The sequence below is a fragment of the Perna viridis genome, chromosome 2 (genome assembly GCF_037379345.1).
Source record: "Perna viridis isolate PV_CMFRI_1.1 ecotype Kerala chromosome 2, ASM3737934v1, whole genome shotgun sequence".
NCBI classification, from domain to species: Eukaryota; Metazoa; Mollusca; class Bivalvia; order Mytilida; family Mytilidae; genus Perna; species Perna viridis.
In genome coordinates, this window is record NC_142446.1 from 12,368,670 (window position 1) to 12,394,445 (window position 25,776).

At 32.0% G+C, this 25,776-nt stretch overlaps 1 protein-coding gene across 3 annotated transcripts; it reads left to right on the forward strand.

The window, feature by feature from the left end:
• The first annotated feature begins 862 nt into the window (after positions 1-862).
• On the forward strand, positions 863-24,719 carry LOC148623663 (ribosome-releasing factor 2, mitochondrial-like). Of its 3 annotated transcripts, XM_088565655.1 has the most exons (9): positions 2,125-2,388; positions 7,523-7,651; positions 9,488-9,611; positions 12,098-12,178; positions 12,840-13,630; positions 13,905-14,147; positions 19,754-20,108; positions 23,476-23,642; positions 24,439-24,719. In XM_088565655.1, the coding sequence occupies exons 5-9, from the start codon at positions 12,917-12,919 to the stop codon at positions 24,697-24,699; spliced, it is 1,740 nt and encodes a 579-aa protein (XP_088421781.1). In that variant the 5' UTR covers positions 2,125-2,388; positions 7,523-7,651; positions 9,488-9,611; positions 12,098-12,178; positions 12,840-12,916; the 3' UTR covers positions 24,700-24,719. The 3 variants fall into 3 exon arrangements, with proteins under 3 accessions (XP_088421780.1, XP_088421779.1, XP_088421781.1); XM_088565654.1 differs by lacking the exons at positions 2,125-2,388; positions 9,488-9,611 and adding an exon at positions 863-1,199; XM_088565653.1 differs by lacking the exon at positions 9,488-9,611 and having other exon boundaries at positions 2,099-2,388.
• The last annotated feature ends 1,057 nt before the right edge of the window (positions 24,720-25,776 follow it).

The window sequence follows — 25,776 nt, forward strand, 5'->3', positions numbered from 1 at the left end:
TAACTATACCTATTAATGGGATTACAAATGTTGATATATTGGATTTTGCATACATTTCTTGCCATATATGATTATCAACTTCTTATCTAAGCTCTTGATAGACTGGACCCAGGTATCCTAATAACGACATTGTGAGCATCCCTTAGTTTTAGTTCAGGTCGCATTAAGAAGGTGATGTCACATAATTCTGGTTTTGGTCGGATATACGGAATGTTTTAAAACACTTTGGGTCCCCGGGAACCAGAATTAACATTCTGTATCCGTCAATACTTCTGTAACACAGTGGCTTACAAGTACGTAGGAAATTCAACAAATCAGTGTACGTGAAAGGGGGAAAAAACAAACAAACAAACAAAAACAAACGAACGAACAAACAAACACAACAAAACAAAACAAACAAAAACAAACGAACAAACAAACAAAATACAACTACTTTAATAATTACATTAATCAATTTAAGCTCTTACATAATATAAACCTATGGAGTGACATGTACTGATATATGTATTTATATATAATAAACGGTAATGTCAGTATTGAAAATTGAAGTATTGTATAACATCATGTTTTTTTCTCGTTTCTAAACAGTTGATATGAAACTGGAAGACATCTTGAAAGAAGGTTTATGCAAGCCAAAGTGGACAAAATGGATATTTTCTACCGTAATATTAAAAAGTCAACATTTAATAATAAATTAATATAATAAAATAATTATCTGATATTGCTTATTCTTTTTCACATATAGTCGGCGTCACATAAATAACATACTGTTAAAATTTGAATAAAAATATTTTCTACGACTTTATTGACACCTACCGTCGTTTAAATTGTCTTAAATGACTTGCTCATTCGTTTAGCCAAACGGCTTCTCCCTAAACATTGAATCGTTAAATTCCGGTCAGATTTTAATTCTAGGTGGCAATATTTACATTGTAAAAAGTCGGCCATGTTTACAGTGATCGGGTTGCTAGGAGATGTTGTTTACGTTTAAATGGTTTGTCCAAAAACCGAAGAACCCAGAATGCAATTCGGCGTTATTTCGGATATCTCGGATTTATTTTACGCGAACAACGTATAATACCGAGAAGTTGATCAAGCAGACGATTGTCACCGGAGTTCGACGGGAACTTACGCACTTCGTTTGTAAACAAATCGTCCCGTAAAAACCAACATGGCGGATATTAGTATGGGATTTTCCCGTAAGGATTTGTTACGCATGATTTAAGCTAATAAGCGACTTGTTTTTGAGAAGCTGTTTGGCTAAACGAATGAGCAAGTCATTTAAGACAATTTAAACGACGGTTGGTGTCAATAAAGTCGTAGAAAATATTTTTATTCAAATTTTAACAGTATGTTATTTATGTGACGCCGAGTATAGTAACAATTCAATTTAATTTCTGGTATTAAATAGATATTTATTTTTTTGCATATTAGAAACTCATTTTACAATATTAAAAATTCATTTTTAAAATATTAGAAATGCAATTAGTTATATTAAAACATATTTTGTAATATTGAAAAATGCACAGGTATTTTTAATATCATGAAATGATTTTTTATTACTGCTAAATGAATTTATTATATTACAAAAACCAAAGTTGACTAAACTGAGTATTTTGTAATATTACAAAATTATATTTTAGTATTACAAAATCAATGTCTAATATTACGTAATCATCCTTTTGTAATAATACAAATTAATTTTACTAATTTAAATAAGTGCTCTCTTGATATTCGAATTTAAATTAGTTATACAAAATACTACGGAACGACACTTTAATTGCAACATCACTATTTAAGAAATTTGTACAAGTACAAATTGAATTTATTGATATTATCTAGGAGTTAAATATATAAATCCCTGGTATTATAAAATATTTTCAAACGCCAAATTGAATATTTTGTAATATTTAAAAAAAAATATTCAAGTTTGCCCACTTGAGTATAGTGCTATTATATGATAAAACATTAGACATACTGCAGAAAAAAATGTTGGTCTATCAAACATTTAGATATGTGTAGAGGGATTTTCCCTTCCATAAAGACGAGTTAGGCAATCGGAACTACTCGGTCATTTCCCCTACATTCAAGTTAGTGCAAGTAGAAGCCTGAGTAGTTCCGACTGGTGGTTTAGTGTGTCCAAGCCAAGGGTAGACAATATTGATGTAAACATGTTCAGAAGAATCGCTAGAAGTTACTTCTGCAAAATAAGAAAATTGAACTGCAAAAAACTGCAAAGACTTTACCAAACAGCCACAAATGTCAACAAAATAAAAGATGAACCCGTACATAAGATTAGAAACATTGGTGTTACGGCCCACATAGACGCTGGAAAAACCACAACATCAGAGAGAATGCTTTACTATGCAGGTTTTAGTCAACATCTAGGTATATCACTAAATGTATATATGCACGTTTAATGATCAAATTAAAGAACTATATGTAAACAAAAGGAATTGGAGAGTTCTTGGTGATGTCAGCACTTCCCTGTGTTTTGGTTTTGGTTGGCAAAAAATCAGTAAGTGGCATGGTGCATCATAACTTTTCAAATTTTTTAAGACAATTGAAAAGTGAATTCTAGACACTTTGGCACCTGGACAAATCAGCACCGGGACATTTTGGCTTCTATTAAGACATTTCGGTACCAAGACAATTCGGCACCGAGCCAACTCAGCACCCAATGCAGAAAATAATAGTATGCTGTCTACAGCACAGTAAATACCATGTAATGTGTCTTGCATTGTCTTAAGCTTCATGAAACTGATTTGATTTGTATATATTCAAGTGAGAAGTGAACACAATCCAATTGTTTTGACAGCAAGATGCATAGTTACGTACACTACTGTCAGCAAAAATTTTAATTTCTCCACTCTCCACACTGGAGATATTTTGAGTGGAGCCACAGTGTCTCCACTCTCCACAGTGTAGTCACCATTTAAGAAATTGTCTGTAATTAACTTCTCCTGCCTTTATACCAAAGTACATTTAATGGTTCTAGCAGTTTAATAACATCTAAGTAATTGACAGAAATAAATATTGAAAACTATTGAAATGGAGCAATTTTATTCCGGTTTTTACTTCGGTAGAGTCACAGTGGAGGACATGAGTGACTCCACTGTGAAGAGTGGAGAAATTAAAATTTTGGTTGACAGTAGTTTAAGTTGTTTGCTAAATGTATGTGTATAGGATGATATTAAGTAAAATAAGAATATTGTTTGTTTTGGTCAATCATTAGCTTAAGTATTTGTATGAAATGATAAATGAAGCACTACTAATCTATATATAATTTACTCAGATAAGTAACAATAACAACAACAATGTATGTTCTCAAATACAGTTCAAGATATATGTCATAAGATTAATGATTATGTTCTCAAATACTGTTCAAGGTATATGACATAAGATTTATGAAAAAAGCACTAGATTCATGACATAAATTTAAGAAATGACAAGAAACAAAGTTCAGTATTCTCAAGATAAGCACTAGACATATGCACTACATGAAATATTATAATGTTCTAAAAGACTGAGTGGTCGTCACCTGGAATTTCACTGATGGAATCTTCTGCAATTGAATCTTCTTGAACTGGCTCTTGAACCACAAAAGACTGGTGAACTACTAGAGATGTTTCTTCTGTGTGTGCCTCAAATATTCAGAAGAAAGAATATTTACAACATTCATGAAACTGAAATGATTGACTTATTTTAAATTTACATGTAGACAATGATCTATATGCAACTATAATTCTTTGAGCATAGCTGATTTTAAGAGAATCCTGCCTTCAAAATAAGTGCATTCATAATCTAATATACCAGAGCACTACTAAATTGCATAAATATGATACTGTGTAAATTTCACTGAAAACCCACGAATAAATTAACCCAAATGTGATTAATAACTTAAAAGTAACAAAGCATATAGTATAATGAAAAATTGTAAATAGTGACAGTTTTTCGCAGTTTGAATTTGGACCATATTTTCTTAAACGAAATTATAGGAAAATAATATTGATACTCATCATGAAAAGAAATATCTAAAATGTTCAATAAGGATAAAGTAAAAACCTCTGAGCTTTCTTTACACTTCCACTCAAGTTGATGCAAGTCTTTAACAGCTTGTCTGTACTGGTCTCTTGAAATACCTGAAATATGAGCAAAATTTATTAAGTATTCAATAAATAGTAACATTTTTTTTAGATAGTTATTATTTCAATATTTTAATTACAATGCAATTATTTGTTTCTTCTAAAAATGTTTAAGTGTAATCACATTTTTAGTACCAATTTAGAATTATTTGTTCAGCTTTATCTACGTCTGTTATTATCGATAATTAACGACATTTAATTTAATTTAAAGCAATTATATTGTTGAAAACAGTTACATGCTTAATATGTAATAATGCTGTCAATTAATTATGACATGTGGCGATAATCTGTTTGAAATTGATTTGGTTTCATTTCATAATATGAAACATTTTAGGGTCATTTTATTTGCCATGAAAGATAAGAATATAACATCAAACATTTCACGTAATCTTAGGTTACTTTAAAAAAGGCATATTAAAATATGAATAAATTTATTGTCGATGCACATGCATTTCTAAAAAAGCTGGACAAGTTTAACAATATTATGGTACATAAAATACACAAGCAGACATGAAACTGATTGAGGATCTTGTTTATTGTTTCTTCTTTGAGAATAAATGAATAACTGAAATGAAACTTTGATGTACATATTTAATTGCTTGTCATATGAGCAACTATGAACAATAATAGGTAACCAAACATTTGTGCTTTTATGTTCACATAAGGTAGGAATGTAATTGCTTAAGGACAACTTATCTGTGTTGCATGTTCTTTGCTGCCATCTTTGACATCCTTCACACTGAAGGGCTTCTTGTCGTGGACGGACTGTTTTGTTACAATCAATACAACTATCATTTGACATTGGGAAACTGATGGTAACTTCCTAATTCCTTTCATTTTTATTATGTCCTGGGATTGTACTCGATTTTTTTTGTGGCTTCTTTAATAAAAACAATCACTCCCCTTTTGATCAAACGAAATATTTTTAATACCATACATTATTATACTTTAGAGATCAAACAAACTCGAAACACAAACATAAGCTACACATTTCAATCAGTTAATTATGACTGATAATTGGTTCTTGATTATAATGATTTTTCATTAACAGTTCTTAATTAAGTGATTTGTGAACTGAAGGCTATTGTTGACAAATAACCAATCATAAGCTAATTAGTAATTAACAACAATTCTTAATGATAGATGTAATTTTCTTGAAAAGGTCTGTATAATCTTTAAAAAAAACCCATATTTGTTCATTTTTAAACTTGTTTTATTAAAAAAATAAATATCAATGCCGAATTGTCTAACAATCTGATGCCGAAATGTCCCAGTGCCGATTTGTCTTGGTGCCGAATTGTCTTTTGAAACAGGTGCCGATTTGTCCTGGTGCCGAAGTGTCTTGTTTCCTTGAAAAGTTTCCTACACTGCCAATGAAGCTCTTTTTAAACATGGAATTTTGAAATAAATATTCAGTAATTAGACTATATGTGCATAAAATTTTAAAAATGATTTTATATGAAAATGGAGGTTTACATATAAATATCATATAGACGAAAGAGGAGAGGAAGAGTATGACATGTTGAACAAATCAGTTTTCATGGCGCAGATGGATACACCATAGCATTCCATGAGTTCATGATGACGACCATAAAAGTTCTGTAGTGATCAATCTTGCAACATAACCCTGTTACATAAGCCTATTTATTAGAATTCTGGCACAAAACAAAAAGTCTGTGTAGTTTCGGCAAGCTCTGGCATAACGTATGAGCTGTGATATGAACACTCCATACGCAGGTGCTGAAGGGATGTTGCCACGGATGAAAGGAAAGTTGACAATTCTGAATTAAAAGTCATCACGTTTGTCGTAAAGTTTGGTCAATAGTTTTCCTTTACCATCGATTTCTGAGTGTAGGTCAAGATATGTCCTGTAGTATCCTTTATCTCAAGTTTTTTGGGGTAGATGCAATAAAAAGTTCAAACGTTTTTCAATTTTTATGCCATCACTTGGTGTCCGTCGTTGTTATTGCAGTGGACAAATGTTCAAAAAACTTCTCCTGTGAAACTGACAGGATGTAAACTTGGCATGATTGTTCCTTAGAGTATTGTGCACAGAATGACAGAAAAAAACATGGCTGCCATTACTAAAAATAGAACATTTGGGTCTGAAGTTTTTTGCAAATAACACAAAAACTGTTGCCTTTAGAAAAATTCTGGCGAGGGTAATATTGTTCAGCGTCTTGAAATGGACCTATGTTAAAATTTTCTAAATGATTGGTCAACTGTTGTAGGAGTTACAGTCCCTGAAACAGCTTTTTTGGCATTTTTCGCATATGCAACTTTGAAAATCTTCTCAAAAACCATTGTACAGAATTCAATGAAAGTTGGCATATTTGTTCCTTTGGGTATCCCACACATAATGACAGTTGTAGTTTTTGATCTGTGAGAAAACATGGCTGCTGTTACTGAAAATAGAACATTAGTGGTCAGAAGGCAGTTTTTTGCAAGTAACTCAAAAACCGTTGCCTTTAACAAAATATTTTCTGGGACATTTAGTTCAGCATCATAATTTAGACCTATGCTGAAATTTTCAAAATGATTTCTCAATTGATGTAGGGGTTGTGGCCCCTGAAACAGTTCTTTTAGCAATTTTGCATGTGCATCTTTGAACATCTTCCCAAAAACCATTGCACATATTGCAGTGAAAGTTAACATATTTGTTCCTTAGTGTATCCTACTTAAATGACCATTGATTTTTGATCCATGAGAAAACATGGTCACAGTTACTAAAGAAAGAACATATTAGGCAATTAAACTTACCGGTAGGCGTAACACTTTTGTTCAGCATGTAAAAGCTGAGCATGTAAAAGTTGCTGTGACTTATACATCTATTTTCTCAAAATAAGGGGGCCAATTTCACCCACTAGTGACCTTGACCTCAGTTCAGCAGTAGATACTTGTATCAACCTCATATGGATATTTTAATTTAATATGCATAGAGACACTTCCATTTCTTGCGAATGATGAATGAAAGACACCAATTTCACAAATTTCAATGTTCATTTTTGTAAGCTCCTTGATGTACAATGTAACTTGTCACATTGAAATTTTTTTTTAAATATTAAGAATCATTAAAATGATGATCTTGAATTATTGCAATATAGGTTATAATTGCGCAGGTTTGAATTATTTTATGCAAAATATTAAAAAAAAAAATTCCATGCACTAACCCTTTTGTTGTGTAGACAATTCTGAATTTTGACAATGCTCCAGATTTTATAATTCCTATTGACATCAACTATACATTTACATACATGTATTTAATGCCATATTTGCTCTTTTTGCTTAATTGATATTTATTGCAGTTTTTGCCACTAAAGCAATTTTATGTGTATACATCATTGTGCTTTTTTTTAACATATCTGCTTGCCTTGTAGGGGATGTAGATGATGGGGATACCATAATGGATTATATGGAACAAGAACGCGCGAGAGGAATAACAATCAGTTCTGCTGCCATCACATTGCATTGGAAAAAACACAAAATCAATCTCATAGATACGCCAGGTATAATTTGTACTGTCTCATAGGTAATAATAACCAAAGAGAAAGCTCAGAATATTATATGGTGCTTTATGAAAACAAATACCAGTACTTTGATTGCATATATTGGTTGAAAATGTATAAGGCTTTCATGTAAAAATCAGGCAAATCCTATGATATGGGAGGTAGAAAATAATTTTTTCCCACTGAATTTTTTATTCCAATGTAATGTTTATATCATATGTATGTCAAAAAACATGAATTATTTTAAAAAATATACATATGATATAAACATAACATTGTAACAAATAATTTCTGTGGATTGCCCAGAAAATGATTTTTAGCTCACCTTGCCTTAGGCCACGTGAGCTATTGCCATCACTTGGTGCCTTTCATTGTCATTGTTGTCGTTTCAAACATGTTCTTCTCTGAAACTAATGAATGGATTTGGAGGAAACTTAATATGATGGTTCCTTAGAGTGTTCTGCACAAAATGACAATTTGGATTTTTGATCTGTTAAAAAACATGACTGCCATTACTAGAAATAGAACATAGGGGTCAGACAGCAGTTTTTTGCATATATCTCCATTCTGTTAGGTTTAACCAAACTCTGACTTGGATAATAGTGTCACCATGATGAGATCTATCTGTGATGTAATTTTGGTTAAAATCTGTTGACCCATGTTGGACTAATTGTCCTTTTTGGACGTTGTTTGCTGTTTTTGATGTTATTACTTTCAAAAATCTTCTGTTCAGAAACTGTTATACAGAATTTAAAGAAAGTTGGTATTTTTGTTTTTTAGGGTATCCTGAACAAAATGATCATTTGGATTTTTGATTTTTGAAAAAAAACATGGCCACCATTATTAAAATTGGGACATAGGGATCAGACAGATGATTTTTGCATATATCTCCAAAACCTTTAAGTTCAACCAAATTTGAATGATGGTAAAAGTGTTCACCATGAGATCTGTGGTCAAACTTTAGTGCAAATCTGTTGACCTATGGAGTTATTGCCCTTTTTTTGATTTTTTTTGCTGTTTTTGATGTTATTACTTTAAATAACCTTCTCAAAATTTACTGTACATAATTTAATGGAAGTTGGTATTACTGTTTTTTTAGGGTATGCTGCACATAGTGACTATTTGGATTTTTGATAGGTGAAAAACATGGTTTCTGTTACTAAAAGTAGAACATAGGGTCAAAATACAGATTTAGGAAAATTCTGATTGGTTTTGATATTGTTCACCATCAGAAGACGGACCTTTGCCTTTTGTCAAAATGATTTGTTGCCTGTTGTAGAAGTTATGGCCCCTGAAACATTTTTTTGTTTTTTTTTTTATGTGTACAACTCTCTGAATCAATTGCAACACAATTTAATTAAAGTTGACATAATTTTTTTAGGGTTTCCTGCACAAACTAATCATTTCAGATTTTTCATCGGTAAAAAAACATGGCATTGTTACTAAAAATAGAACATAGGGCTCAAAATGCTTTTTTGCTATTTTTTCCACAACTATAGAAGAATAATGAAAGCTACTAAGATGGACATGATATTCTGAGTTAACTGGTAGTATTGAAGTTATTTTTTAGGCAGCCATTTTGCGACCATTTTCCCCAATTGCTCAGATTCCAATGCTTTTTTTGTTTCTTTAGGAAACTACAGTAGGTGACTGTGTTTTTAGTTGCATGGTGATGACAAAAGATCGTTATGGGTGGCCGTTTTCCTGCTAATTTTTATACTTGCTTTGATTTCAACGATAATTGGTTTATACAGTAAACATGGTCTCCTGATATGAATGGTAATGATGAAAATGTGGGATAGCCATGGTTTAACATCATTTTATGTTCTTTTTCAGCAAGTGCATATGGGGCTATTGTCCCTTCAGACCCGATGGAATAAGAGGGGCATTCCTGCCCAAATTTTTTCCAGAGGTTCTGAAAACACTTTGAAGGCATTTTCAACATTTTACAGTGCCTAAGGTACTCTCTTGAACTTACAGCATTCATCAGTATATGCTCTTTTTCAGTAATTATTTGTCAAACATAGTAACAAAGGATGGTATCGTTACCTACTTAGTTGATAGGGCATGGTTTGCAAGGTGAGCGAATTAGACTTTTTGAGGGCCTCTTGTTAAGTTTCCTAACAAAGGATCCAAATTTTGCACAAAATAAAGAGTTATCTCCCTTTATCAATGAATTTTTATGCAATTAAGAAGTTGTCCATATAAAATTTAGGCAGATCCTATGATATTATGTTATATGTTTTCACTAGACAATTTGGAAGTTAAAATAAGCACAACTCCTCCTTAAACCACTCAAGAATTTTTGGTGAAATTTTATAAGAAAGTTGGGTATCATATGTAGATGTGCATGAAGGAATATAAATATTGTTGGCATACTCCAAAGGGAAATAATCCAAATTAAGGGTTTTACATGTTAAAACCTTGCAAAGAACTTTTGATAATACAAGTCTAAAGTAATCAAACATCAACAAGTGGCAAGGTAGTATGTGCTGATACTCTCCATTTTACCTTTACAGGTATCTGTCCTGTCCATCTGGCTTTACATTCCCTGATGGTTTAAAGAAATGGAAATTGAAAGCAAAAAATGTGATTCATGGGTGAAAAGCCTACATATTTTTATTTTTGATATTTTGTTTAAAATGCTTTAGTAAACAGAAATTAACATTTGGTTTTTCGTATAACCCGTGCTCATAAGAGATAAAAATTTTATAGAATGCACTGTAGAATTCGAAAGTAAGGGAGATAACTCTGTAAATGACACTCAAATACAATAGAATAGGATTTTCAGTGTTGATTATCTCTTAAGAGCAGGAAGATTTGAATGAATAATTACACATTTCATAATATAGACCCATAAAACGACTTAATTACAAAAATAAAAATATGTAGCCTTTTTTGGGGTGTATCATATTTTTTCAGATTTTGCATGATTCTTACAAAGACAGCTATTTAATACATTAAAATGCCCTATCTAAATTAATTCAGCCACATTGATCCTAGGGACAAGGCAGAGGGCCCATAGATTTTGAAAGTCTTTTCTTCTTCCCATTTGGAAATAAGGGGCTAAAAGGGAAAAGATATTTGTTATCATTAGAATTGATAGAAAAAGCTTAATGTTGATCTGAAAAGTTGTATTTTTAGTGCCCTGCCACTATGTGGCGGAAACTATTGTAATCAGCCTGTCTGTCCATCAGCCAGTCTTTTTATGCATCCGTCTGTGTAGTCTTATGATATTTAGCATGAAGGCAAATAAGTTCAAGACAGTGTATCACACGCCATAGTTGATAACCTTTGACCTTGAAATTTTACCTCAAGGTCAAATTAATGAGTTTTACATGACAAATTTGTGTCTGGGATGTAAATTTTTCTTCTTATGTATTCTTTTGATATTGGGCGTGAATATAGATCAGCTCAAGATGATGTGTCACATACAATGGTTGGTGACCACTGACCTTGAACTTTGAAGTCAAGGTCAAAATAATGATATTTGTATAACTGTTTTGTGTATGGGATGTACTGAGTTTTGTGTGTTGTGCATGGCTGATGTACAGGAGTTTTACCACAGAGAGGCACACAGTTATGGATTCCATCTCAAGGATAGTTCAAATATAAGTTCATCTATGTGATTGTTTGTGTTCTTCATGCACACTCATTTGTTTATATGGAGGATTTATAGAAAATCTAATTAGCAGCTCAGTGAAAAGTTGTTTATTTATAGTGTTGCCTAAGTGTTAATAGACCAATCTTTCATCATTGGTGTGTCCCATGTAAACAAAGATGTTTCTGCGGTAGTCCTCCTTTGAGTGTATTGGCTAAATAGTTGTATCCATGTGGAGTGTGGGAGCATCACTTAGTCTAGTTGACATTTTTGTGTGCAGTGAAGAGTTTTTGAAAATATGTATTCGTTTTGCCAGTACCTTGTGTAGCTCATGTGATGATGTTTTAGTTAAGTTCCTTACTGGTACTTGGTTCTACTCGTGCTTAATTTAATGGCTGTCTAATTATTTGAATAAACATTTTCATTCCAATATTGGTCAGACTGAGTTTGTCAATCCTTACAAGGACCCCTGCTGACTCTTTGGCAACTTTCCCTTGTCTGATGAGGAAACAACACCACATGCCTGACGTTTCTAGCTTTTGACTGTTTAAAATAACAAACTTCATAGAAAAAAATAATGCAACTGAATTTTTACATATGTAATTGCTATATACTTGATTTTGTTGCATTTAAAACATCTCTTTTTCTTTGAGAGATGTGATGTTTGATATCCATTGTATGGTAAGCCAGTGTCCAATAAAGTAATTAATGAAACTAGTATGGTAATTGTTTATGGCTTTCAAAATGTTTTTTTCAGGATTCTGTAAGAGTAATTGTTTTGAAACTGTATAAAACCGTGCAGAAATATTCAAAATGTTTTCTTTACTAATTTGTCTATTTAACAGGCCATGTGGATTTTACAGTAGAAGTGGAAAGATGTCTAAGAGTTCTTGATGGTGCTGTGACAGTTATAGATGCATCGGCGGGTAAAATATCCATTTAATTATATTATCATAGAAACATTTAGTAGAGTGCTATGGCAATATTATTGTGCATTTCTATAGGACAGTTCTGGCATCAACAATTGTTGCCTGTATGGTAAAGTGAATTATAGTTATGAATAAAGTTCAATGTTATGATCGTTGCTCTGCAGGAACTTTGGGCCATATTTATGGTGCCAGTAATAGTGATGCAATATAAAGAAAATTTCTAAAGATTTTACGTTATTTTTTACTTGTGTAAATTCAGAATTTAAAGTTTAAAGTTTTCTTAATAAGGATAGTAATAGGGGAGTTGTTGGACTTGATTTATCAAAAATTTATTTTCAAACAATATGTAATAAGTTTTGGATTATAAACTACACTAGATATTGGTATGTGCTGTAATCACATTTACCCTGTCCTAGTGCAAATATACAATATGTCAAACCTGAAAGCAGTGTCACCATTTGCATGTTGTTTTGATCTGCACATGGAAGTGCATTTGATTAAAATCAAGAAATCAATAATGGCTAAATTACTGTTACTTAAGATTGATATGAAAAATGCAAACATAAGCAAAGGTTGCAATGAATATATGCATTTTTTGTTCCTAATGCAATAATGTAAAAGTAGCTGTTGAATTTGTATTTATATCATCTTTTTCCAGGAGTAGAAGCGCAGACATTGACAGTTTGGAATCAAGCAAATAATTATAAAATTCCTAGAGTTATTTATCTTAACAAAATGGACAAACCAAAGGCTAATGTACAACAATGCTTATTGTCCATAGAGAATAAACTTAAAACTAAGCCATTGTTAATAAACTTTCCTTTGATTGATGGAAACAAAGTCATTGGTGTTGTAGATATAATCAGGATGGAAAAATTAGTGTATGACTTCAAATCCAATTGTGATGGTCAAAAGTTTGATATCAAGGAACTTTCCTCTGAGAGTGATACATGGGAGGTGACTTCAATGCTCAGAAATAGTTTAATTGAAACTCTTGCTGATTATGATGAATCTTTAGCTGATAAAGTATTAACAGACAGCCATATTTCTTCTGAAGATATTCAAGAGGCACTCAGAAGAGCTACAATATCAAGAAACATTGTCCCAGTTTTGTGTGGATCAGCCCTGAAAAATGCAGGCATTCAGCCATTGTTAGATGCTATAACATATTACCTACCCAGTCCTCATGACAGAAGTTATGATATGGTCAACTTCTATGAGTCTGATCTCTGTGCATTTGCCTTTAAAATTATACATGACAGACATAGAGGGCCACTTACATTTTTTAGACTGTATTCAGGAGTACTTAATGCTGGCGACAGCATGTTTAATGTAAACAAACAAATATTGGAGAAGCCATCTAGATTGATCCATGTATACTCAAATGAGTACCATGATGTTACAACAGCTAGTGCAGGAAATATTATTTGTGTTGCTGGACTCAAAGCAGTAATATGTGTTCTGTTTTTTTAATCAGAATAATATAAAAGCAGTTTTTATTATTTTACATTACATTTTCAAATTTAGATATTATATTACATAACATTTTCAATTTTATATCAAAGTTGTTTCATTCAAACTTTAAAATATATATATGCCTTTTAATAAGTTTTTGAATGGTATTTATTTATAAACTTAAAAATCAAAATTAAAAGAAAAAGTACAAAGCATTTTTAAAAAGGATTTGGTATGAAAATTTTCATATCTTTTACTACATTTTCAGACACAAACAGGAGACACTATAACTTCTAGTAAAACTACTGCCAAGATGGCTGCCATGAATCTACATCATCATCATAAACAGCTAGGACATACTAAGCATGACCCGGGTGAAATTCCTATCCTTGGTGGTATCAACATAAAACCTCCAGTTTTCTTGTGTTCTATAGAGTCTCCTTCTATCTCTGTACAGAAGAACTTGGATATTGCTCTAGCCTGTTTACAGAGGGAAGATCCTAGTCTTATGGTAAGCTCATCTACTTCATACAGTAATAAAGTACGTTCAATTAATATTTAATAAAAATTACAGATTTTCAGTCTTTGGGATCTTATATTTGACATTCATTAATTAAAAATAATACAGGACAAAAACTTAAATCATAAAATCGCAAATTTGTGCAGCTTCTTATGGACTACCAATTGGAATAACCAGCACTTTCGCTAAGCAGAAATTAAACTAAATGAGATCATGTGATTCATGCCCTGAATACTGGATCATAGTATCACTTCATTTTGGGAAAAACTAGATATTAGACCTCTAATACTTTGACAGATGAAGCTATAGACTTTTATACATGAAGTGGTACCATAACTTTGTAAAGGGAGTTTTTTTTCTCACAAATATCTAGCTCACTTAAAGCATTTTTTTTTGGTCAAATTATGCAATTAAAGTTTCTTGCAACACTTTGTTTCAGAAACTGTGAATTTGTCCAAAGATAAAATTATACTGAAAAGTAAAGTGGGTTTTAGTCTTTGAAGTACAACTTCTAAACAGCTCAAAGAATTTTAATGAAATGTTGTAGGAATATTAGGCATCATATGTGCAATGTAGATGCACATGAAGGAAGATAATTATCATCAGATGCCTGCAAATGGATAAAAAGAATAAGAGAGTGGATAGGTCCAACTTAGCATTGCTGGATCAAATGGCCACTCTTCTATGTTGTACCAAAAACCCATCAACGCAGGTCTTTGCATTGTAAGTGCATAATTTTTGTGTATTTGGATATAAACTTCAAAATAAAGTTGAGAATGTGTACTTTAAAATAATACTTGTAATTTATATCTAAATGTTTATATGTGCACAAACCAGAGTAATTTGCCAAAGCCTCCATGCTGTCAGTTAGCAGAAAAAGGTATAAATGTGGATTTTCAGTTTCATTTATCCTGAACAGAGGAAATTAAGCATCTTGAACAAAAAATATTTGCTACTTTTTCACTAATTTTCAAAATGATTTGTTGTCTGTTGTTGGAGTTATGGCCCCTGAAACAGATTTTTGTTTGTCGTTTTTCAACCATTTTTAGCTCACCTGGCCATAGGCCACGTGAGCTATTGCAATCTGGCGTCTGTGGTCGTCATTAACAATTCTTCAAAACATGTTGTTATCTGTAACTACTGAATGGATTTGGATGAAACTTAATGTAATTATTTTTTTTAGATTATCATGCGCAAAATGACTGTTTCAATTTTTGATCTGTTAAAAAGCATGGCAGTCGTTACTGGAAATAGAACATAGTGGCCAGACAGCAGTTTTTTGCATATATCTCCAAAACCGTTAGGTTTAACCAAATTCTGACAGGGTAAAAGTGTTCAGAATGGTGAGATCTCTCTGTGGTCAAATTTTGGCAAAGATCTGTTGACCCTTTTTGGAGTTTTTGTCCTTTTTGGGTGGTTTTTGCTGTTTATGATGTTATTACTTTCAAAAATCTTCTCCTCAAAAACTACTGTACATATTTCAGTGAAAGTTACTGTTTTTAAGGGTATCGTAAACAAAATGGCAGTTTGGATTTTTGATCTGTTAATAAACATTGCCGTCGTTATTTAAAATAGAACATAGGGGTCAGACAGCAGATTTTTGCATATATTTCTAAAACTGTTAGGTTTAACCTCTGACATAGGAAAAACATATTTAGCATGATGAGATTTATCTGTGGTCAAATTTTGGTGAAAATCTGATGACCCATGTTGGAGTTATTGCCCTTTTTAGCTCACCTGGCCATAGGCCATGTGAGCTATTGCCATCACTTGGCGTCCGTCGTCGTTATTGTCTGTTGTCGTCATTAACAATTATACAAAACTCTTCTCCTCTGACACTACTTGACCAATTGAAACCAAACTTGGCATGAATGTTTCTTGGGGTATCCTGCATAGATATTGTATGGGGATTTTTGATTTGTCAAAAAACATGGCCGCCATTACTAAAAATAGAACATAGGGGTCAGACAGTAGTTTTTCTCATATATATATCTCCTAAACCGTTAGGTTTAGCTAAATTTTGACTGAAGTAAAAGTGTTCAGCATAATGAGATCTATTTCTGGTCAAATTTTAGTTTTCATCTGTTGAGCCATGTTGGAGTTATTGCCCTTTTTCAAAGATTTTTGCTATTTTTAATGTTATTTCTTTCAAAAATCTTCTCCTCTGACACTACTTGACCAATTGGAACCAAACTTGGTATGAATGTTCCTTGGAGTATCCTGTGTGGGGATTTTTGATTATTCGAAAAAAATGGCTGTCGTTACTAAAAATGAAACATAGGGGTCAGACAGAAGTTTTTCACATATATCGCCTAAACCGTTAGGTTTAGCTGAATTCTGACATGGGTAAAAGTGTTCAGCATGATGAGATCTATCTCTGGTCAAATTTTGGTTTCATCTGTTAAGCCATGTTGGAGTTATTGCCCTTTTTCAACGATTTTTGCTATTTTTAATGTTATTTCTTTCAAAAATCTTTTCCTCTGACACTACTTGACCAATTGAAACCAAACTTGGTATGAATGTTCCTTGGGGTATCCTGCATAGAACTGATGTGGGGATTTTTGATTCGTCAAAAAAACATGGCCGCTATTACTAAAAATAGAACATAAGGGTCAGACAGTAGTTTTTCACATATATCTCCAAAACTGTTAGGTTTATCCAAATTCTTTCAATAGCTGAAATGATCCATATTATTAGGACTACAAAAGTCTTCAGACTCCTTGTGAGAGTTATTGACCTTGAAAGGGGAAAAATTACTTTTTTTTTAATAGTTTTTAGTCTATATCTTGAAAACTATGATAGATTAAAGGAAAGTTTCAATTGTTGAAAAGATCTTGTGATACTCCTACCAAAGACTTCTTGAGTCAAAATTGTTTGACAAGTTCTTGTTTAATTTATTGCCTTTGAAAGGCAAAATTCAACAAGGTGAGTGATTCAGGCTCCTGGGAGACTCCTGTTGTACTTTTTTTTGCTGTTTTTGATGTTATTACTGTCAAAAAACGTCTCCTCAGAAACTGCTATACTCAATTCAATGAAAGTTTTTTTTTGTTTTTTAGGGTATCCTAAACGAAATGACTGTTTTGATTTTTGATCTGTTAAAGAAACATGGCTGCTGTTTCTAAAAATTGAACATAGTGGTCAGAGAGAAGTTTTTTGCATATATTTCCAAAACCATTAGGTTAAGCTAAATTATGACATGTGGTAATAGTGTTCAGGATGATGAGATCTATCTATGGTCAAGTATTCATTTTAATCGGTTGACCCATGTTGGAGTTCTTGCCCGTTTTTGATGTTTTTTTTTGCTATTTTTAATTTAATTTCTTTCAAAAATCTTCTTCTCTGACATTATTTGATCAATTGGAATGAAACTTGGTATGAATGTTCCTTGGTGTATCCAGCATAGAACTGATGTGGAGATTTTTGATCAGTCAAAAAACATGGCTGCTGTTACTTACAATAGAACATAGAGAACATACAGTAGTTTTTCACATATATCTCCAAAACTGTTAGGTGAAGCTAAATTCTTTCTATGCCTGAAATGATTCTTGTTATTTGGACTACGATAGTTTTCAGGGACAAAAGTTGTCAGATGACTCCTTGTAGGAGTTATTGCCCTTGAAAGGTGAAAAATGACTTTTTTTTACAGTTTTCAGTCAGTATCTTGAAAACTATGATAGATTAATAGAAACTTTCAGCTGTTGAAATGATCCTTATGATAAGTCCTACCAAAGACTTCTTGAGTCAGAATTGTTGGACAACTTCTTGTTAAATTTATTGCCTTTGAAAGGCTCCTGTGAGCCTCTTGTTACCTTTTCTGCTAACTGACTGAATGGAGGCAAATTACTTACACGTGTAAACAATATTAAAACACTTTTGTAGTATATTACAAATACGATTTTAAAGTACACATTCTCAGTTTTATTTTAAGTACTTTTGATCAGAATACACACCAATATATGCATTTACAATGCATATTTCTAGGTTTAGTGTGTTTTTTGGTACTACATAGGGGTGGCCATTTGACCTAAAAGTGGTGAGACCTCACCTGGTTATAGCACTTGATATCCTCTACAAGTTGACAGAGAAACATGAAGGGCAGGGACCATGTTGAAAAATGTCAATATAAGGGAGATAACTTTCATAAGGGATGATGAAATCCATTGAAGCCTAACCTTGCTAAAGTTTAGGTTTATTGATAGTCCAAATTTTGTAATGATATTTTGGAAAATGTTGGAAAAAGAAAAAACTTAAAGGTCTTTCCCATGTATGAGAAGCCACATATTCTTTGTAAATGGTTGACAGACATGCTTGATTTGTTTTTGAAAAGTTGAAGTTTTGCTGAAATTGTTAGAAAAGTAACAAATATTTGTTCACAATCCTTGGCTTACTCAGTTCATGTTCGAGGTGTAATGTTTGATATATATTATGGTACTGCTCATTATTATTTCTGGCTTGACAGTGTGATTGGATAAAAATCTAAAAAAATAACATAGTAAATATAAAAAAAGATACTTAAATGATTACATCATGTATGTACAACAATTTTTTATAAGAATGGTGGGTATCATATACACACCTCTGACGTGAGATAATAAAAATGAAGGGTTTTAGCCAAAAGTGAAGTGAAAAGTTATTCAGTTTCTAAATTTGCTCACAGTATTTGTTTTTGTATCAGAGTTGGTTGGATGAAATGCCAGACTCTATACTATAAGAATTATTGGGTTTTTTTTGTTTCATCGTGTTTTACAGTAGATAATAGTATGGTACTGTTGTCGTCATTGTCTGTGTGTCATTATTTTCATGCAGAAACTTGAATTTTAGTTGGTTGATCTTAATAAAATTTTTCAAGATTCCAAACCTCAAAAGAAAGGTTGGTTTTGATTTGGGGGGGGGGGGGTTATGGCCTAAACCATTTTAGAGAAAGGGGCCAGAACAGAACCAAAATCCTGCATTTCATAGAATTTAACTATAATACTCAATTAAATGCAGAGGAATATCTATGATCTATAACATCTTTGATGTTGTTCCACAATATTCTATACCACAGGTATTGAGTTTGGGGGTTAAGAGTTGAACATTTTAAAAAAGGGGTCAGAAACAAGCATTTTCCTTATTTTCGGACAATAATTTGAGTAAAAATGAATGGATTTTGTAAATTTTACTTCAAGTGCCATACCACAAAATGAAGACTGGGATTGATACTTGGGGTTGTGACTTGAGCCAAGTAAGAATAAAAATAAGGACCACCTCTGCAATGGTATTGAGATGAGCCCTGGGAAGCAATTTATTAGATTTTCAATAACAAAAATATTGATCAGATAATCTAAAGGTTGGGTCAGGCACAATGTATTCTACATGTAGTCTACAACTGTAGGAAGAACCCAATACACATTCACAGTGGAATGTTCCTAAAGGTCACATTGTTCCAAGTAATCTAAACAGGACAAATGTTCAAAAGTTTATACCAAGAATAGCTAAAACCATCTAATTAGTTATTACATTTGTAACATCAATGGAGTGCTTATTCTATTTATGATGTAAAATTTCATTAAACTTAAAAGTAGTCTAATAATGCTGTCTCTCTTTGTTGTAATCAGGTGAAAGTTGAAGAAGAAACAGGTCAGACTATTTTAGGAGGAATGGGAGAGTTACATTTAGAGATTGTTAAACAGCGACTTCAGGGAGAATACAAACTTGATGTATACATGGGTGCTTTGCAAGTTGCCTACAAGGAAACTATTGAAAATGAAATTACAAGAGAAGAAGAGCTGGATGCAACATTAGGAGACAAAAAGCAACATATTACTCTGAAAATGTCTTTACACTTCAATCCAATGGCTAAACAGTTCAAACATGTGAAGTTAGTGAAATCCAATGAGGACAAGATGGAGAATGTAAGATGGAACCAACTGAAAGCCATTGATATAGGAGTTCAGTCTGCACTTAGCCATGGTACAGTAGAAAATAGTCAAAATTGTCATCAGAAAACTTAGATTTTGAAAAATAAGTACTGTGAAGGTCAAGTTCTCACGTACAATCAAGTACAATTTAAATATTTGGATACTCCTTAGCATTTCAATCACCTTGATAAATTTATTCTCACTTTAGTATCCTCTGGAATGTCCCTTTGTAGTACAGTTATACAATGTACAAACTGATAAGCTATATTTTTGGTAAGTTGTTTGTTAATGGATCAACACTTTCATGATCATTAACTCATAACTCCAAAACTTATGTTTGTTCGTCAATGAACATGATTGTTTGAAATTAACAGTCAATGCTATTTAAGACAGACAGATGGACAGACATAATTATTACACATTTGGATACACAAAGCCCAGAGTCCAAGCTTGTTTGCTGTAAATAAGAATTCAAATTGATGGAAAAAGGATATTTATTAAAAAATCTTATAATGCAGAGTTGTTGATATGTACACATGTATATATAAATATCAATTAAGTAATATCAAATTACAACAAAAATAAAACATATCTAATGACTAAATGACAGACAAGCAAAGGTGGGGAGAAATACTTTACAGTACGTCTTTACTGCTTCCTTGAATTATTTTATTTGTGCTTTCAGTCTACGAATAAAATCGGTTCTAATGTATCTTTAAATCTCTTCAGTACACATAGTTGGAAGTCAAATATTTTGTTGACTATTTATATGATAAGTTGTAGAATCTCACTCCCTGAGAACATATGATAAAGATTGTATCTATCAAGTCATACCTTTTCTTATGGAAAAATAAGCCTTTTTTCAAATATTTGCTGCAAATAGTCATTTTTCATATGCAAATTAGTTTTCTTGCAAACATTTGTAGCAATATTGTGGCAACTATTTGCAACAAAGTTTGCAGAAAAGTTGCAGAAAAATGTATTACTTTGTATATGTGTACAAACGCAGCAGTTTATGTAATACACACTATATAACTTACCGATACACATAACTAAAGTTAAGTAGAAATTGATTGTTAGTACTCAGAGAGTTCATAAGGATTTACAACAGTTCTTATTTTGATGTAGTACATCAGATTAATTATACATGTATGTGTTCATGCACTGCATAAAATAATTTTTTAAAGGTGAAATGTTCAAGAAAACAGTTTTTATTCAAATATAATATACAAAATTCTAAATTGGTTAAAAATATTTATAGTTATTGTAATTGATGGTAGTTATAATTGCTGTACTGCTCGTCCAATTACAACACACATGCTATACATGTACATATATACACATTCATTTGACCATTCAAACTTATACAAAAAGTTTAGCTTTCAAGCTTCAGTTAATTTGCAATAATGTATAATTGTGGAAATAAAAAACAAAATTTCAAATATGTATCTATGTACATAAATATGGACCCATAGAAGAATATTAACTTACTTCATTTTAGCATGTTTATAATGTCTATACTCAATGAAATAATATTTTGAATCTGGGGTTTCTATTACTTCTACAATGTTAGAGGTTGGAATTCCATTCCACCAAGTCAGAAAATAGCTTGCCAGACAACCGCTAGCATTGCTGGAGTAGGGCTTCTATATGAATTTTGTACTCAACTTGAAAAGATTTACCAATCAAAATGAGTTTAAGACCTTCTGTAACAGCAACTGGTATTGGTTCTTTTCATTTCTACACTAAAAAGTTTCCTGCAACATAGCTGCAAAGAAACTGAATTTCTTGCAGTTTTGGCTCAATAAAATTGCAGTAACATTCTGGCAAACATATTTGCAAACAGTTTTATTTACCTCAATGTTGCCACAACTATGCAGGCACATGGTGGCAACATTTCATTTTCTGTAAGTGTAGTCATAGTTTTTTGTCATGTCTGATTTGGCATGTAGACTCATAAATAATAATTGCTGTTATGAAAGGGTTATTTTTTAGAAAAAGGGGTCTTGTTCATTGAACAATAGACTCAAAAAAGGAATATTTCAAGAAATTATGAAACTGGTTCAACAAGTAAACCAATATATGAAAGTCCAATCCATATTCAAGACTCAAATCTCCTCCACACACTGGAGTTTTAAATTTCACAGTTCAACAGTTCAAACTAATCATTTTTGGCCAATGAAATGTGAGGTTGCATGATAAGGCATCATGGGTGCCATGTGATGTCAAAGCAAAATGAATACTGGCTGCATTGAAAAAAAAATGTTATGGTTCTTTAATCCTTGGTAATCTAGTATTTTCTGGTCTATAGATATTTCTATCATCTTTTTGGTCATTTCCAACATCTGGATTTTCAGTCTTGTACATATACTGGTTAAAGAAATGCAAATGCTTTGAATGATGATTTAATTTGTCAGTGAAAATGAATTTTAGCATTTGAAATAGAAGTAAATTTGACCATGTTAGTAATTTTCATCTTTTGTCTTTTCTGGTCTGTATTTCTGTCATATATGGGCTTTCTACACAAAATCTGGGTTTTTTTTCTGTCACTGGAAGCAGAAAACCAAATTATATCAAAATATATTGTGATTGCTTAAATAAATTGTTCTGGAACCCTCCCTCTAAATCAGTATTTTACTTCTGGACTTTTCTCACAAAATTATCTTTTTAGTTACTAGAACCTAAAAACAGAAATAAATGTTAATAATAATAATATGCTTAAATAATTTGCATGGTCATACTTTTATAGAAAAAAAAATCAATATTTAAAATATCTTTACTATTTCAAACATTTTTTAATGAGTTGCTTATAAAATGTAACTTATGGGTAGACGATAGAGGAAAGGAAAAAAAAGTATTTTTTGGTTTTTTTTTTCTCAGTACCATGGGTAGACAATAGAGGGAAGGAGAAAAATATTTTTTTTGCTTTTTTTTCTCAGTACCATTAAAAGCAAACAAGAATGAAACCTGTGTAAAATCCCTCTTTGGACTGTACAATTTGTTTGGTTTACTAGAATACATTTAAATTGATGAGAAGTGTTCAGTTTAGACAAGTTTTTGGATATTCAGGGTTTGGTTTAGACAGGTTTCACTGTTGATAAAAGGGAACATTCAATTAATAGTTTCAATGTTAAATATAGCAATTTTGCAGCTTTCAACTTATATTTAAAGAATTGTAGCAGATAGGGAAAAGGTTTGAATTATTTTATTCCTGACATGAAATATTCATAAAGTGAAGAAGCGAGATCCAGGATGAGGAATTTAGGCTTTCTGATGAATAGCAGTGGGTATGTCAAGCACAGCTATTTATTGATTTACTCACTTTGTTGGTAAAAACATTTATAATTTTGTTTTAATGAACTTTCCATTGTGTTAATTAACTCAATTTAATTTTCAACAATGGCGTTGTATACTTTAAGGTCCCATATTGAATGTTCCAGTGATAGATGTTGAGGTTTGTCTGCACAAAATAGAGATAGGAAGAGGTACAACAGATGCCATGTTATCAGCCTGTGCTACTCAGTGTGTTATTAATGCACTAAAACAGACTGAATCTGTTTTACTGGAACCAATGATGAAAATGGAGGTGAGCACATGTTATAGCTTATAAACTTCTCCTTACTTCTTTATGATTACCGGTGTAAGTCTGATTGTAGAAACGTTTTCACATTCAGGACGAAAATATATTATCAATCAAACAAACTCTGCTTTAGATTAAACTCATACTCTTAAACTTTTGACTAAAAATGTGCCAAGTTAAAGTCAGTGAAGATGCAGCCAGCAATTTCCTCCTCAGACACATAATCCTTTAAAAATACTTAAACCTTAACAGCTGTCAGTTTATCCCTTTGCCAAATGCTCTTTCTATGTGTACCAGCTAATCAAGTTTTTTATATTACTACCAGGAAGAGCAGTAATCTAAATATTAAGTAAGCTTGGTAATGTACTACAGATATGTATTTAAATTTTCTATGGGATCATTTTTTTGTTTATTTGTCTTGAAAATTGTATATTTGAAGAATCAGGTTTTGCAAGACGTCACATTTATGGGCTCTCACAACATATTTAATCAACTGTTTCTGAATACTACCTTTTTTTTTATGTTTTGCCCTTTTCTTAACTGAAGCATTATGGAATACTGTTGTCTATTGGTCTGTCCAAATATAATGCAATAACTCAGATATGTCTCATGGCATTGAATTAGTTTTTTTTACAATATTTGTCTTCATGTTATTTATTAGTTTCCATTTCTTTTCTTCATATTATATATATATGAAAAAAAAAAACCCAAACAAAAAATTGAGGGGGTGTAATATTTGGCTTTTTGTAACTGTAATTATGTAATCATTATTTTAGAGAATACTAACAAAGTTTTGTTTTAGATAACAACAAATGAAGATAACTTACATGCAGTGATGACTGATTTAACCCATAGAAGGAGTCAAGTAGAAGAAGTAGATTCTAAGGAGGATATAAGAGTGGTACAGGCCATCACTCCTTTGGCAGAAACAATAGGATATTCGTCTGTCTTAAGAAGTAAAACCCATGGAATGGCTTCTTTTACAATGGAATTTTCACACTATTCTAAAATGTCTCCCCATGATCAACAAAATGCTATTCAGAGAGTGACAGGGTTTTCTTGATTAAAATATTATTATTAAAAGGTGTTTCTTATTCTTCTAACATTTGAATATTTTAAGGTACTCTTAGTGTATACTAGTAATTGATTGTTATACTTTTATTATAAAACATTCAAAGATATCTATAAAGGTACCATATAGAAGGTAATTTTGGCATACTTTTGTGGTCTGTCTAAAATACCAAAAATTCACCTTCAATGAGTGAAACAAATTTAGAAATAATGTCTAATGGGCACTGTGGCTTTCTTTTTGGCAGTTTTTATAGATTGAGCCAACTTTCACTGCTTTACAAATTCCTGAACATAATCACCTTGCCTTTCTGTTTTCTAATTCTTCTGTTGGCTAGTCTATTTATCCAAAAATAGATGTGGTTGCATTTTTCTCATGGCAGAATGATAGCATATTTGTCGTGTGTATATGTGTATGTCAGTCCTATAGATTTTATTGCATAAATCTCTACATCTCTTCTTTAAAAATTTGTTACGCCTGTTTCAGTTAGATGGGTTGTACAATGTGTAAATCTTTTCCTCAGTGTTCCATAAACTTCCTGTTTGCTTAAATGTCTTGTTGCGCTTAAGGGTTTTGGAAGTTTTTGTTCTATGAATGTTGACAATCCTTCCTGAGGACCATTTGAAATTTATATTCAGTGTAAGTTTGAAGGGTTAAACTGCATTCTGTGGGTTTTATCACTTTGTTGCTTTTTTAGGGCCTCATATCTTTTTTGACACACAAAACTCGGTATCCTTTCATTGATGCAATTTAAAAGTTTCTTATTTACCAAGTTTTAGCTTTTTGGAAAACAAAGGTCACGCTCAACTTTCTCTATGCCATTTTTAGCTCACCTGGCTGAAGGTGTCACTTGGCGTCCGTCGTCCTCCATCTTTGTTAACAATTTTTCAAAACTCTTCTCCTCTGAAACTACTTGACCAATTGGAACCAAACTTACTTTGAATGTTCCTTGGGGTACTGTGCATAGAACTGACATGGGGATTTTTGATCTGTCGAAAAATATGGCCACCGTTACTAAAAATAGAACATAGGGGTCAGACAGTAGTTTTTTGCATATATCTAATTAACTGT

What these genes read in the sequence shown, in the direction of transcription:
- LOC148623663 (XM_088565653.1), top strand. Translation starts at nt 2,172, where the DNA reads ATGTTCAGAAGAATCGCTAGAAGTTACTTCTGCAAAATAAGAAAATTG. An exon ending in AGTTATAGATGCATCGGCGG is followed by an intron (nt 12,179 to 12,839) that starts GTAAAATATCCA and finishes ATCTTTTTCCAG; the next exon opens with GAGTAGAAGCGCAGACATTG. An exon ending in GTGTTGCTGGACTCAAAGCA is followed by an intron (nt 13,631 to 13,904) that starts GTAATATGTGTT and finishes CTACATTTTCAG; the next exon opens with ACACAAACAGGAGACACTAT.